This window comes from Ranitomeya variabilis, chromosome 4 (assembly GCF_051348905.1).
Source record: "Ranitomeya variabilis isolate aRanVar5 chromosome 4, aRanVar5.hap1, whole genome shotgun sequence".
Classification (NCBI taxonomy): domain Eukaryota; kingdom Metazoa; phylum Chordata; class Amphibia; order Anura; family Dendrobatidae; genus Ranitomeya; species Ranitomeya variabilis.
Window position 1 is genome coordinate 265,706,678 of NC_135235.1, and position 16,631 is coordinate 265,723,308.

At 45.8% G+C, this 16,631-nt stretch overlaps 1 protein-coding gene across 2 annotated transcripts in view; it reads right to left on the reverse strand.

The window, feature by feature from the left end:
• Window positions 1-4,336: 4,336 nt before the first annotated feature.
• Window positions 4,337-16,631, reverse strand: part of ALG9 (ALG9 alpha-1,2-mannosyltransferase) — a 67,581-nt gene continuing 55,286 nt past the window's right edge. For both annotated transcript variants that reach the window (XM_077249765.1, XM_077249764.1), the window contains exon 15: window positions 4,337-8,303. In XM_077249765.1, the coding sequence (XP_077105880.1) occupies window positions 8,180-8,303 (124 nt within the window). In that variant the 3' untranslated portion in view covers window positions 4,337-8,179. The remainder of the gene's footprint in view (window positions 8,304-16,631) is intronic.

Genomic DNA, 16,631 nt, shown 5'->3' on the forward strand with positions numbered 1-16,631 from the left:
CAGTTTGCACCGTCTCATCAATTTCTCATATATTTAGACATTTTTGTTTGTTCTTCTATTACTCTCTTCTCCTCCTGCCCAATAGTACCAGTAAAGGAGCTGTTGGTCGGTCGTCACCTTCAAGACATTTTCTTCTAGAAGTCTAATGGAAAGCAGAGCGCAGGCACCGGGAATAATACTGTAGAGCAGGGGTGGGCAATGAATTTTCCCGAGGGGCCACCTGAGAGACCGTGACTGTTATTGGTTCGTCCTCTACAAGCTGAAAGTAATTCTGCTCAATATTAATAATTATTTTATTAATTGTAAGACTTAATATTTAGAATTCAGTATGCTGACAGCCCCCTATATACCGTATGAGCCCACACCCAGCACCATATATACTGAAAGAGCCCCCACGTAGCCTCCTATATACAGTGTGAGCCCCACATAGCCTCTAATGTACAGCATGTGCTCAACATAGCCTCATATACAGCAAGTACCCCACGTAGCTTTCAATGTACAGCACGTGCCCCACCTAGCCCCCTATATACAGTACGAGACACACATAGCCTCCTATATACAGTATGATCCCCACATAGCCTCCAATGTACAGCATGTGCTCAACATAGCCTCATATACAGCATGTACCCCACATAGCCACCAATGTACAGCATGTGCCCCACCTAGCCCCATATATACAGTATAAGCCCCCAGTCTCCAATGTACAGCATGTGCTTCACCTAGCCCCTATATACATTGAGCCCCACATAGCCTCCTATATACAGTATGAGCCCCCACATAGCCTCCAATGTACAGCATGTGCTCAACATAGCCTCTTATATACAGCATGTACCCAACGTAGCCACCAATGTACAGCATGTGTTCCACCTAGCCCCATATATACAGTATGAGCCCCCAGTCTCCAATGTACAGCATATGCTCAACGTAGCCTCCTATATACAGCATGAGATCCCTCTATATAGTATGAGTCTCACATCGCCTCCTATATACAGTATGAGCCCCCATATAGCCTCATACAGCATAAGCCCCCTATATACAGTATAGTATGGGCCCCACATAGCACCATACAGTATAATCCCACACATAACCTCTTACATACAGTATGATCCCCCACATAGCCTCCTATTGTAACGCTCGCGCCAAGACTGGTTGGCGCGGGTGCCTGGGGGTGTGGCCCCACTGGACCACAGACCGAACTTCCCTGGAAGGGGCGTAACCAAGTAGCTTCCTAGGTGTTCACTGGAGCCTCTGATGGTGAGGACTTGTGCAATAGGAAGCTACCAGGTACCACTCCAGGGTGGAGTCGGACTGTGGTTGCTGATCCCACCGGGGACAAGACACAGGCAGGCAGGCACGGTTGTGGCACTGGCTGACAGACGGGTTTGGCAGAGGCCCAGACGGGCGGACTGGCTTGACGGAGATACAGGCAGGCAGACGGGCGCGGCTGGCACTCAGGCAGACAGGCGGGCACGGCTGCCACTGGCAGACAGGAGATACTCTGGTAGGAACTGGTATTCAGATGGTTGTATGGAAACAGGTAAGAACCTGTTCAGACTGGAGAACATAAAGAAACAGGTAGAGACCCGTACGGCAAGTTGCAAAAGATAGAGCAAGAGTGGAAGCAAAGCAGAATCACAGGAGGCGGAGTAAGAGCAGGAGGTGGAGCTAAGAGTAGAGAAGGAGAAGGCAGAGCTATGAGCAGAGAAGGAGAAGGCAGAGCAAAAAGTAGAGAAGGCAGAGCAGAGAGTAGAGAAGGCAGAGTCAAGGACAGAGCCGCAGGAGGCGGAGCCAAGAGCGGAGACGCTGGAGGCGGAGCCAAGAGCGGAGACGCTGGAGGCGAAGCCACGAGCAGAGACGCTGGAGGCGGAGCCAAGAGCGGAGATGCTGAAGGCGGAGCCAAGAGCGGAGACGCTGGAGGCGGAACCAAGAGCGGAGATGCTGGAGGCGGAACCAAAAGCCAGAACCGCAGGAGGTAACACCAAGAGCAAAAGAGTGCAGAACCACAGGTTGTGGCGAGGAAAGCTGAGAAGCACAGAACCACAGGTTGTGGCAGAACAGAGCAGAGAGATGCAGAACCACTGATAGTGGCAAGCAGAGCAGAGAGATAAGGCGGAGGTACGCACAGCAGAGTGGGAAATGACTAATGACAAAGAAGGAACAGGAACGGACATAGACCAGAGTTCAGACAGGAACGGACACACAAACAGAACACAGATGAAGGCCTGCAGTATTGCAGCCCTGAGACAGGAAACAGACACGACCTGGCAGCTCAGTAGCAAATGCTAACTGAGGGGAATAGTTTGCTCAGGCATCCTCCAATGGGTGAGGATGCCTTAAGTATCAGAGGTCTCAAGGCTATTGGCCAGGAACACCCAAGGGAGGTGCACACAGTCTCAATAAGAATCCGGAGTGGCTGGTGCCGCCCCCCTATGGACACAGCCAGGAAGTGTACACAGAGCAAGCCGCCATGAAGCACATGGCATGGAGCCGGCAGCAGACAGATCTCACAGCATGGCACTGGGTGAGTGAGTTGATGTAACAGGCAGATGGGGAATGGAAGGCCATGCAGTGATGCCGGCAGGGTTGTTACACCTATATACAGTATGATCCCCCATATAGCCTCCTATATACAGTATGAGCCCCACACAGCCCCCTATATACATACAAATATCCCATACACATGAAAAAGACCCAACACATACTCCCGTTCCCGGCGCTGCCTCTGCGCTGACTCTCCGCAGTTCACAGCTGACGCAATGACATGACGTCATCGTGACTCTTGTCTCACAGGCTGATTGGTGGACGATGTGTCCAGAGGATGTGGACAGCAGGCGGTTCGCGGGTCAGGTACGATGCTGCCTGGGGGCCTCTGTTTTCACCACTTTGGCAGTTGAGGGCCAAACTGGAACAATCAGAGGGCTGGATGTGACCCGTAGGCTGCACTTTGCCCAGGTCTGCTGTAGAGAACTCCAGCATTTCCAGTCTTCCTGCATAGCAATCTGTCTATTGTAGTGCGAATGACAATCCAGTGAATAAGTAATTGTGAGACTAAAGGTACCTTCACACTAAACGATATCGCTAGCGATCCGTGACGATGCAGCGTCCTGGCTAGCTATATCGTTTAGTTTGACACGCAGCAGCGATCTGGATCCTGCTGTGATATCGCTGGTCGTTGAACAAAGTTCAGAACTTTATTTGGTCGTCAGACCGGCGTGTATCGTCGTGTTTGACACCAAAAGCAACGATACCAGCGATGTTTTACACTGGTAACCAGGGTAAACATCGGGTTACTAAGCGCAGGGCCGCACTTAGTAACCCGATGTTTACCCTGGTTACCAGTGTAAAATGTAAAAAAACAAACACTACATACTCACCTTCGCTGTCTGTGTGACAGCTCTCCAGCGATCAAACAGCGACGCTGCAGCGATCGGCATCGTTGTCGCTATCGCTGCAGCGTCGCTTAATGTGAAGGTACCTTAAGCTGCAATCCTCAGTAGTGGCTCCTAATAGTCATTGTGATGGAGAAAATGAAAGCTTGTTTGATTACAATTAGCAGTTTTGTCCGTGTTGACATTATTTATCAAGTCACTGTTTAAAATTAAAACCAGCAACAGACAAAACAATGCAAAATCTACGGGCCCGGCAGACAAACCTAGGCGGCATCTGGATTTTTAAGGAGACAGAGAAATGACCTCATGAAGCCTTCCAAAAAAAAAAACCTACTGAATCTTCAGAAGTCAAACAAACTGTTCAGTGCATCTGTAACTTGGCTCTTAGGAATCTGTGATCTGCACTTACCGTACTTTCTATTTAGACTTATTCTTGCAAATAAGCTGTGTCCTGGAAGGAGAGAAAACCTATAACGGGCACCGGCGAGATGGTAGCCACCTGGTAAGTCAATGTTCAAGCCTTAAAGAAGTCAATACATTGACTTACAGGAGAACCACCTACAAAGGTGGCACCAGTGAGATGGTAGCCACCTGCTAAGTCAATGTTCAAGCCTTTAAGAAGTCAATACACTAACTTACATGAGAACCACCTACAAAGGTGGCACCAGTGAGAAGGTAGCCACCTGCTAAGTCAATGTTCAAGCCTTTAAGAAGTCAATACGCTAACTTATAGGAGAACCACCTACAAAGGTGGCACCAGCGAGATGGTAGCCACCTGGTAAGTCAATGTTCAAGCCTTTAAGTCAATATGTTGACTTACAGAACCACCCACAAATGTGGCACCAACATGACATGCAACTGCAAAGTCAAGACTAGTCTGGTTGATTTTGACGTACCGCTACTAAATAAGTCAAGAGTATTTTTGGCAAAAAAAAAATCAGATCACACAGAATCGAAGTGCAACTTTATTAAAAAAAATACAGGAAAAGAGACAGACATGAGAAGAACGATTGACTGAACACCTTGATAATGTTTCTGGTCCTTCCGCCCAGTAGATAAGATGGTCATGAATGGGAAGAAACCTCAATGATCACGGTTGATAGTTGTGTTTTCCAAGCACCTTTGCACTTCAAGCAAATTTGCCCACTCACATTTTAAAGTTGATGAAAATGGACGATTTAGGAGGAATTTAAGAAAGACATAATTTTCGGTCTTAAAAAAATGTAATTGATACCCAACTGATTGTTCATACTGTAAAAAAAAATTCTACGAGTGAACGGTCGTTCGTTGCTCTTTCATTGCCATCTAATATGTATGGCTGCTTGGTGGATCAGGACTTAACAATATCAAGTAAAATGCGCAAGGCTTTGATGGAACAATCAACAGGCGTGTATAAAGTGTGTGGCCACCAGAAGAAGGCTGATTACCTGGTGAACGTTTGTTTCGCCAACGCAGCCACACATTTTATTCTATGTCCAACCAGACCATAAGTATTCGATGAAACCAGGAGAAAGATGAAGGTCCACCAAGGAACAAAGATCGTTCGTGGACCAAAGATCGTTCATAAGAATGGAAGAACTTTAATTCGATGAAAACATTCCAAATATCCGGATGGTGACGATCATCTAGAAAGATTGTTGTTACATTTCTTCCAAAATCATCCATTTTCATCAACTTTTGTCATGGCTGAATGGGTGACTCAAGTTTCCGAGATAAGATCAGGTTAGTAACTTGCCTTTTCTTCATCAGACCAGAATCTGGTTGTGTATGGCCGACGTACAGTATATTATACAGTATTAACAGAAATACAAGTCAAGAACACAAAGTCAGAATTCCAGTTCATTACACAGTGCAAACCAGTTGGGACTTAAAGGGTTTGTTCAGCGAAGACAAGTCAACACCTATGAACAGGATAGTTGATGATAACTTCTTGATCGTGAGGGTCCGATCACTGGGACCTGCACCGATCGGCAGAATGGGGAACTTTCACCCATGCTAGTGCGCATGCTCAACCGCTGCCCCACTCATTCCCTGCCGAGATACGCACTCGGTTTTTTGTTTTAGGAGGCTCAAAAGAGAATGTATGGAGATGAAGTTGGGCACCAGAAAGATTCGATTTGTAATTCAGCATGTCTGATCTTTCTGTCCTCCGACATCATCTATCGAGGAGTCGGAAGGTCCCCATACACGTACCCATTAGATGGTCAACTGCTTCCGCTGAAATCGACAGGTCTTTTATGATGAGTGCGAGAGTCTTGTTAGTGAGCCTACAGTGTATTGCATGAAAATCACTCCATTTTTGAGACCCAACCACATAAAATAATGTTATACTCATTTCTCACATCAATACATTTGCCATCATACTAAAAACAAAATGTAATAGATGGGTGATCAGTTTAGGTCTGATCTGTAGGAGTTGGGATGCTGATGGGCAACACTCACCGTCTGCATGAATAACAACCAATGTCTTCAGTCTTCATAAATCCCCATTTATTTTATTATTTTGGGATACTATAAGTCCAATCACCATTACACATCCTGGGAACAGTTCATGGAGTAGATCCTGGATCCGTGCAGATGCCGACCATCGATAAATATAGAGCAAAAGACGTTCATTCACAAAAATGTAAAAAAAAAAAAATCTGTAATTCAAATATGAGTGTTATTTTAACCCAACGTTTACATTTTTTTTGTTTTTTGTTTTTTTCAGCTCTCAAATTCTGATGCTCACAAAATAAATAATTGGGACTATTGCTACTACAGCCAAGAAATAATAAGAAATAATGAGTGGTTTCAATGGAGTAGTCCATTAATTGTGCACAACACAATAATGTGACAGAACAACTGTCGATTTTCACGTGGAAAAGGCTATTTTTTTACATATTAAATGTTGGAAAAAAAGTTGCACTAAGTTCCAGTCTGTAATCTTCCTTCCATTACTCAATTTCAGATCTCTTCATTAGCATTTGTCAATCTGCTCCTAGTTTCTGACTTTTTTTAATTTGCATTTGTGCCTGTCTGTAATACATCATGAATATAAGATTTGTGTGTTCACTAGCTCTCATGCACTAGCTCAGCACAGCTTCATTCCTCAAGATGATTTTCCACTGCTACATCTCAAAAAGCATCCAGAATTGTCCTCCCTATACACAGCCTGAATGATCACGTGTTAAGGTATGAAGTCGTCTTCACTAGCTCGCAGCACAACTTCATTCCTCAAGTGATTTTCCCTTCTACATCTTAAGAAGCAGCACACCGTCCTCCCTGACTACAGCCTGAGTGATCAGGTATGTTGCAGTCGTCACTAACTCTCAGCACAGCTTCATTCCTCAAGTGATTTCCCCCCTTCTACATCTCGAGAAGCATAATGCACTGTCCCCCCTAGCTACAGCCTGAGTGATTAGGTATGTTGGAGTCGTCACTAGCTCTCATGCACTAGCTCTCTGCACAGCTTCATTCCTCAAGTGATTTCCCCTTCTACATCTTAAGAAGCATAGCACATTGCCCCCCCCTAGCTACAGCCTGAGTGATTGGGTATGTTGCAGTCGGCACTAGCTCTCATGCACTAGCTTCCTGCACAGCTTCATTCCTCAAATGATTTCCCCTTCTACATCTCGAGAAGCAGCGCATTGTCCTCCCTAGTTGCAGAATGAGTGATTAGCTATGCTACAGTCGTCACTAGCTCTCATGCACTAGCTCTCAGCACAGCTTCATTCCTCATGATTTACCCTTCTACATCTCGAGAAGCATAGCGCATTGTCCTCCCTATCTGCAGCCTGAGTGATCTCCCACGCTAATAACTTGAATGCTTTGCCCCTTCCTGCTCTGCCATGTCCAACCTTCACCTTCCTGCTGCCATCTCTAAGGATGCAATCAGACTAACATTTTCAGTTAACGTATAAAAGAAGGGATGGGGGAGCAGAGGGAGCAGCCAGGACCAGGTACGGTGCAGAGATTTGGTTCGCAATTTTCAGAGGAGCTAGCTAGGTGAACAACGTGCACTCTACATAAGTGGAAATTGGCGATGCATCGGGTGGAATGTGCAAAAAATCTGCATCTTTTTCAATATTTCCCTTGCATGTACAAATTTTCTGCAACAGATCCACAGCGAGTCCACACTAAAATCAGCAGAAAATCCACAGACGTCAATTTCCACAAAGTTGGGATGAGATATGGTAAAACCAAATCCAGTTTAAGGACTAATCCACTTTTAGACGTTAAACACTGACGATACATTCTTCATAGAACTTGCACAGACCAAAAATACATAACGGTCTCCCATGGAAATGACCATGGTAAATGAGGATACCCCTAGGATGAGATGATCTAGAGTTTTCAGAGGCAGTGGGTGAGGATCTTCCAGACAAGGAGCAATCCCAACCCGAGAAGAGCTGTCCAAGCTCCACAGAAGATTGCAAGAACTCTTCAGATACACCACAAAAAAAAAAAGAATCCATGTCCAGGTAGATCTGAGAGCTTTCTTCCCACCCCCATGGACAGATGTCAGGCTTATATACACATGAGATGATGGACACAACATGAAATCTGTCCTTTATCATATGTACATATCTATCGAAGTCAGGAATGGTGACGGCCTTCACAAGTCTCGGTGAAGGTACCAAAATTCACACCTTTGTATAACTTTTTCGTACAGAACAGATTGTATAACCATTCTATACAATCAGGAACCACACGGCTCGAACATATTGACCAAACAGATCCACCATGAAAGGTCCCATGGCTGGAACAAGAGAACGTTAGGAGATCTCACAGTGCCACTGAGAATTTCCTTATCCCAAGTTCTTCTTCTTAATCTGCTTGGGCCGACGGGCCTTCAGAATGGTATAGTTGGAGTATGTCGTGTGCCAACTGGATACAAATGGCATGAAAAAGGCTCGAAGCAGCTTGGAAGACCTGAAAAAGGACGAGGAGAAGGTTAACGCAAACAGAACAAGAATACTCCAGGAGGCAAGCGGTGATGAAAAACGAAATATCAGCAAACAGTGGGGTTGAGAAAAAAAAGAACGGCTGTTCGCTGGATGCAGAAGTGAAGACCACCCTGGTGCAGCTGCCAAGGAGGAACGAACCAGAGCAGTCTTCACTTCTACATCCAGCGTTGAGCATGCCTGTTGTACCCCACTAGGCCCCTTGACATCATAGGGTCACATGAAAACCAGTCACTAGCCCTCGTAAGTGCAAGAGACACCCTGGAGGCCGGCCGCAAAAGTCCACCTTAATCCATCTGCCACGGTGGACCAGACAGAGCACCAGAACAGGGCAGCCTAAATCACAAAAAAAAAAAGCTTTAAGGCCAAATTATTCAAATTTTTACATGGCAGGTCAATGGCACACAACAAGGTACAGGTTGTGCTGAAATTCTATGTAATGGCCCCCTACAGAGCGGTGTCTGAAAGGGGGTTGGCTGAGCGCTCATTTTAATAACTAATTCAGACCCTTTTTCTTGTCACAGTTGTTATATAAGCAGAGAAGGGGACTGGCTGACAAAGTATAATGGATCGTGTGTGTGAAGGGGCCTGGCCGACTCATTTCAGTAGATGTAATCCAGCCCTCATCTGTCTTTTTTTTTTTTTTTATTATTTATGTATCATATTCCGTAACGCTTTTCAACTGTTGTCATCTCTGTCCCCATTGAGGCTCACAGTCTACATTCCCTATCAGTATGTATTTGGATTGTGGGAGGAAACCGGAGAACCGGGAGGAAACCCACGCAAACACCGGGAGAACATACAAACTCCTTGTAGACGTTGTCCTTGGAGGGATTTTAATTCAGGACCTCAATGCAACAATGCTAATCACTGAGCCACCGTGCTGCCCCACTTTAGATAGTAAAATGAAACAGCTAGCCATCCTGCCTTCATACACAGTGTGGAGACACAGCATTGCATCTTATTCAGACGACTATTTTTAGCAAGCCAGAAAGAAGAGACTGTCATCTATATGTTGACTTTTGAATTTAAGTGTTTCTTTCTGGTTGGTCAAGAAATCAGACTTATGCTTGTTTAAGCCTGTAATATTGACTTGTCAGTTGACATTTGATTTAACATTGTACTGTTATCTGTGATGACTAGTGATGTTTACTGATATGCTAATTATGCATTGTCTAGGCCAGATAGTTTGTTGACTTTTTAGAGGAGGAAAAACTATGCAAATAGATTTCCATTCTTCCCCTTTTATTTATGAATACTGGATGAAGGACAGTTTTTTTAATTGAAAAAGGAGGTTACATGCCTCTGGAGAGAGACAGAGCCAGAGATTTAGCCAAGACATCCAAACATCCAGGGACTCTATATAACTGCAGCCAAGACATCATGGCTCCACCACGAGGGACACAGATTTGACATTCTACAGAATGCCAGCTTAGGGAACTTCAGCCCTGGCTGGAAGAATACAGATCTGCTCCACTGACCATCGCTGAACCATGGATATAGTTGGAGAAAGCCAGGATTGGGACCTGCCTGCCTCCTGGCTCCATGGAAATGTTCAGAGAAGCCAGGTTGTGACCCTCCGGTCAACTGGCCCTCGTACCTGAATGGACTGTCATCTTCCTACGCTTGTTGTACGCTTGTCTCCTATCTGTATGCGTGACACAGGTGGGGTAGCCGACCTTGGGAGCTCTGACGTAATAGCTGCCATTATCCCAGTGAGTCAGCGGAAGGGTGAGACTTATGTGCACCATCTTGGGGTATTTTGCTGGGACTGTTATACGTGTTATGTGCCTGTTTTGTGGTTCAATAGAGCATTGCCACACTGTTTTACCCTTACCCTATGTTGTCTGAGTAGCGTTACGCCCATGTTAAAAGGGAAAGGGGGCGTTCGGTATGACGATCCCTGGTTCATGTGGTTTCCGCTAGCGGACCAGGGAGCCCGCCGACTCCCCGTGTCTCCACACACAGCTCTTGGCTTTTCATGGCACAGGAACCACTGCACTGTGCCGGCCAGCCCCCTGCTTTATGTATCAACAGTGACAGAAGAGGACTAACTTAGCTTTTGCAAACAGCAGTCGGCCAGCTCGCTTAATACACGGCTCCAATTATGTACCGATTCACAGTGTCAAACACAAACCAGTAGAGGACCTACCGTGCCTAGACATCTGTGCTTATCTGTTATGGCTTCCTCAAAAGGGTTGGCCAATAACCGGAAGAGGACCTGCCGGGCCTGGACATTGGAGGTCATCTGTTATGGCCTCCTCAAAGGGGTTTGCCACAAACCGGAAGAGGACCTGCCGGGCCTGGACATTGGAGGTCATTATCTGTTATGGTCTCTTCAAGGGGGTTGGCCACAAACCGGAAAATAGCTAGCCGTGCCCAGAGCTCAAGATCGACACAATCTTATAAATTAGAGAGTTGCATAATGTAAAGCTAAGTTTTACAGATGAGCCACCACGATGTTTCTTCATGCCAGAGACCTTGGACATTGTAGGGTAGATCATGATCACAAGCCAATTTTGCCGCATTTTTTTGTGCCTATGAGTAGCAGTAAAAAGTCATAAATCTTATATTATCCCGGTAATGCTCCATGAAACGCCTCCTACCATCCCCGCGATAAGGCGAAGAAAGACAGATATATCTCCGGTAATGTCTACAGCTCTGCCAAGGAGCCGGGATGGTTGGAGTAGTTGCGTCTCATGAGACCAATTACGCAAGAGAAGAGTGTGTCATAGCCGGGAGCAGAACCGTCCCCTCCATGATCTGCTGAAATCTGAGCTCTCGCCTTATCTGTAATGAAATGGTTCCTGACAATGAAGTGTCTGCTCGCTGTAATTAGGTGGCTGCTCTCTAATTCAATTACCATCTCCGAGTATCAGGAGCTCATCTCCAACCGTACAGGACCTGACGTCAATGGAGCGCTATGAAAACCCCCCCAGAGGATCAAGTCGGGCCGCTGTGCCTGCAGAATCGCCTCAGTCATTAACCTTTTCTACACTGCACAGCTTTGAGTCAACAGATGACATTTAAAGTCTCTTACCCCGGCTCTAATTGCATGAGAAAAGCAAAAAAAATGAATAAAAAAATAAGTGAATATGTAATAAACACAAAAAATGCAATAAAACGGGACCTTAAAGCTATATTTTGAAGACACTTTATATAAGGAGACTGCATAAATAGCAGTTCCCTAATGTGCAAACGAGAGGTATTTACACAACTGATTATGACAGAATACAGACATCGTTTATGGCAGTCTGTATTCTGTTGTGCTACAGATCGTTGGGGGTCTGACCACTGGGAACCCCAATGATCCTGAAAACAGATGCGGTGGAGGTCAAGCATACACAACACAGCTCCATTCATTCTCCATGGGGCTAGCAGAGAAAGTGACATATCTTAGGTCCTTTCTGCAGCCTCACTAAATTTCTGCAGTTGCAGTTTGTTCTCCATGGGTCAATTGGAGATACCAGGATTCCAATCTAAAATCTCATACACAAATGCTGAAACTGTGGTTTGTGAGCTTGATCTCCATGATGCTATCGGAGGTACCATAGTTCCCTTCTGCTGTCTCATACAATTTCTGGAGCTGTGGCCTGTGAGCTCGATCTCCAGGCTCAATTGGAAATACCTGGGGTCCCTACTGCAGTCACAAAAACAACTGCTGGAGCTGTGGTTTGTGAGCTCGATCTTCATGGGGCTATAGGAAATACATAGAGTCCCCTTCTGCAATCTCATACAATTTCTGGAGCTGCTGTTCATGAGCTCAATCTCCATGGGACTATTGGAGTTACGGTAACTCAGGTCACTTCTGCAGTCTCATACAATTTCTGGAGCTGTGGCCTGTGAGCTCGATCTCCATGGGTCAACTGGAGATACCTCGGGTCCCTACGGCAGTCTCATACACAACTGTTGGAGCTGTGGTTTGTGAACTCGATCTTCATGTGGCTATAGGAGATACATAGAGTCCCCTTCTGCAATCTCATACAATTTCTGGAGCTGCTGTTCATGAGCTCGATCTCCATGGGACTAATGGAGTTACGGTAACTCAGGTCACTTCTGTAGTCTTATACAAATTCTGAAGCTGTGGCCTGTGAGCTCGATCTTTAAGGGGCTATAAGAGATACATAGAGTCCCCTTCTGCAATCTCATACAGAAATGCTGGAACTGTGGTTTGTGAGCTCGATCTCCACGACTATCGGAGGCACGATAGGTCCCTTCTGCTGTCTCATACAATTTCTGGAGCTGCAGTTCGCGAGCTCAATCCCCATGGAGCTATCGGAGGTACCTCAGCTCACATCTGCAGTCTCAGATAATTCCTGGAGCTGTGGCCTGTGAGCTCGATCTCCAAGAGTCAACTGGAGATACCTGGGGTCCCTTCTGCAGTCTCACACACACAACTGTTGGAACTGTGGTTTGTGAGCTCTATCTCCATTGGGCTACAGGAGTTACCTCAGGTCACTTCTGCAGTCTCATGTAATTTCTGGAGCTGCAGTTTGTGAGCTCGATCTCCACTTCAATCATAACTTACAAACTTGGTATTGACCCTTTAATGAATGCTCCGCAGCTATATTTAAGGGTATATGCCACAAGACTGATCAGATTTACTGCCTCGGAATGGAGTGCGGAGACTGCGTAGTATCAGAGTCCCAGGATGGGATTTTTCCAGAATCTCATCCAAAACCAAAAACGGACCCGGATTTTAAATCTGCAGTAACTGATGGCTTTTTGTTGCCTTTTGACAATGCCGGAGAGGAGGATGAAATAGGCAACATTTCTTAGCCACCCAAAAATTAATGTACAATTTGGTAAGAATTTTGCTGCTGTGTAAAATTTGCAGTGCATCAGTCCCTAAAGTGGCGTAAAGTAATGCTTGGAAGAGGAGGTAACTTTTGGAAATTAATGCAAAATTCCAGCAACAGAGCAAAACTAGAGGTTAAATCTGTCAGATGTCAGGATGGCTTTTTTTTCTGCTGAGAGCAGCCTAGAGTAAGAGTTGTCTCCTCTATGGAACTAGTGTACGTAAGCAAGTGCGTCAGAAGGGATTAGGGAGCACAGCTGCCTGCAGAGGCCAGAGAACACAGCGGCATCGTGTGGTGCTGCAGCACAAAGCCTGGGAGGGAGCCCGACTGTGACAAGTGATTAATGAAGCATGGGCCGTCTGCAGACGTGTGTCTTATGGTTTAATGCTGAAGGGGCGATGAGTAACACACACCATATATATTAGTATACCGCTGACTGATGTCAATGTACAAAACCTCCAATGCCTGCGCGCTCTACTCGCCGATCAGAGAAAACCTTACTGACGGCATCAGAGCCGAACTGCATTATTAGGGCTTCCAAAGACGTCACCATACCGTATGGTAGGCGTGCGGTTTGGATGCCATATTATGGGTGCATTTTTTTATTTTTATTTTACATTGTACCGTCCCTCTATTGAGCCTCTTGGTAAATCAGGATTTTAAATAATCACAATTGGAGGTCACCATTACTTTTGTCAAAAAGGAATGAAGACAAAACACCAAAAGGACCCAAGACCCTCATATAGCAGTGGGCCGAGTGTTCTCTCTCCGGACTCCCAACCCCCCCCCCCCCCGATCATACACGTTCAAGCCTGAACACGTGTCCCAATGGGGAGAGCAGAGAGAACCGTGGTTAGACACTTCCAACTTCCCCAAAACTTCACTTTCCCAACCCCATCTGTTGGGAAGATGGTTGGCCCGTACAGGTAAGAAATGGGAGGATTCGGCCACCATTACTGTGCACTGCGGCCTTCATGTCCAATACATTACCTGGCGGTACAACAGAGGAACGATACTGTCATGATCCAGGCCGGGGTTTGTTTCTTGCTATTCTCTCTCCGGTATGGTCATGCGGGGTTAACCTTCTTTGCCTCGTTTTGGGATCTGTTTGGCTATTTCAGTCCACGGGTGCTTGCAGGTAGTGTCAGCTATAGTTCCTCTCCCAGCTCGAGCGACTGACCCCTTTACACCCTGTTTTGTCCTCTGCTCTTTAACTCCGTTCCCCTGCCGTCCCATTCCTGCTTCCCCACTCGTCTTGGTGTGTGTGCTCCCCGTGCTGTGACCTTGGTATCTGACCCAGGTTGTCTTCTGACCTGTTTTACTGTCTCACGACTCTGGCACCTCTGCTCCCGACTGGCTCCGACTTCTTTAGCTTGTATCTGACCACGTGTATTGCTGTTTCCTCCGGTACTGCGTTTCCTGTCCCTTCCTGACCCGGCTTGTCTGACCACTCTCTTGCCACCTAGTGGCACCTGCGCTGCCGCACAGTGGTGTTACGCTGTGAGTGCAAACTTCTTCCCTCGCCAGCACCCCCTGGTGAAGGTGGCACGATACTGCACTGAGGCAGCATTACAGATACAAGGCAGAGTTCTTAGAACATTTCATATTATGGGAATTGCAAGTGGCTGCAAACGCAGACTTGTCAGAGGAGCGGACAGATCCCTTTTAGAGGGCTGAAATGAGAAAGACAGGTCCTTTTTTTTCAGGGGGCTGTGTACGTGGCAGATGAGCTTCAGAGATGAGAATGCGACTAAGGTCCCAACACACAGACATGAAGGACTCCTGGTCTTCAGTTTCCAGGTATCACATGGTCAGAAGTAGCAGCATGGAGGAGATTATACAGCAGTACTGAGCACCGTGGCTGTTAATCCAGCATTGGCGTGAGAGAAAACACTGACTAGAAAGCAGCAGCACAGACTGTCTTTTTCTGTCCCTACTCTCATGTTGCCTCTGTCTCCAGTCTAATCCAACAATGCTCTAGCAGTTAATTTGTAGCAGGATGGATTAAAACTCTTACTATGAAATAACAGCACCATCTGCATTGTGTCACTCTGCCTTAATGCTTCTCCCCACAGACTTCAATGGACAGCTGTAATCTGACCTCTCAGTGATCTGGCAGACCGTCCTGTCAACACTGAAGATGGCCAAATCTAGTAACCCGGCCGGCTACAGACCAGCGCTTAAAAGTTCTAAAATAAAGAGCTTGTAATCACGGTGCTCCTTGACTAGGAGACCGGCCGCTGCTGACAGACTGCAGTGGTGACCAGTAACCAAGGTAATGAGTTGGACAATACAGAATTCTAAAATCATACGTTGCCTGTTTCTACAAGCACTTTTCAATTTTACTCATTTAACAATAAGATCTAATAAAGGGAATGTGTCATCAGAAAATAACATTCACGTGTTTAACACAATTTTTTTTCCATATCACAATATTTTGTAAATATTAGATATTATCAGCAATGAAGAAACACCCTATATTTTATGCGCATGTGCAAAGGTCAATGTACAGGAGGAGGAGGTGAGCTGTGACATCACCTATTGTGAATGGTGGATCCTGTGTTATCTACTGTATATAGAGGTTATCAGTCATTGTACAGGAGGAGGAGGTGAGCTGTGACATCACCTATTGTGAATGGTGGATCCTGTGTTATCTACTGTATATAGAGGTGTAATCAGTCATTGTACAGGAGGAGGAGGTGATCTGTGACATCACCTATTGTGGATGGTGGATCCTGTGTTATCTACTGTATATAGAGGTGTTATCCGTCATTATACAGGAGGAGGAGGTGAGCTGTGACATCACCTATTGTAAATGGTGGATCCTGTGTTATCTACTGTATATAGAGGTGTACAAGTATAATCCTGCCTCTGATAAGAAAACTGCTCAAAACTATTCCTGAGTGAAAAGGAAATGGGGAGTATAAAAGAGCCATATTGACTGGCAATCCAGATTATTAGAGGCCAGTACTGTATATATATAGGAGAGAGGAGCGGCCAACACTGAACAGCTGAGATCATCCAAGCAGGAAAGCTACAGAGACTCTAAACTGAACATATTAACCCCTGCATTGCCAACAGAAACCTGCACTGTTTAATATGAAGGTGAAGTGCTTCTAATCAGTGAAGGAGTAGGGGAATCAGACACTGTGGTCTTCTTCCCCCTCTATGACAACAAAACCCATGACAGAATGATGGAATAACGGTCCAGATCAGGACGGGTTATTATTTCTATACATTTCTGGGATTTGCATCCAAAATAAGCAGAAAAAAAACCCAAATAAAGGAATTATTGAACTTTTCTGGGTAGAAGCCGTTAAGTAGACTTGTGGCTACGAAAAATGTGAAGCAAAGTTGTCCTGGATTAATCTACGTTGGAGGGGTCTCCAGGGAGCGGCGTTGGTTCAATATCCAAGTGTTAAACTTTTGAGTTTATTGACAGTAATCCCTCAGCATCGAGCAGACACGATATAAGTCATCATCAAAGCGGAGCTAAA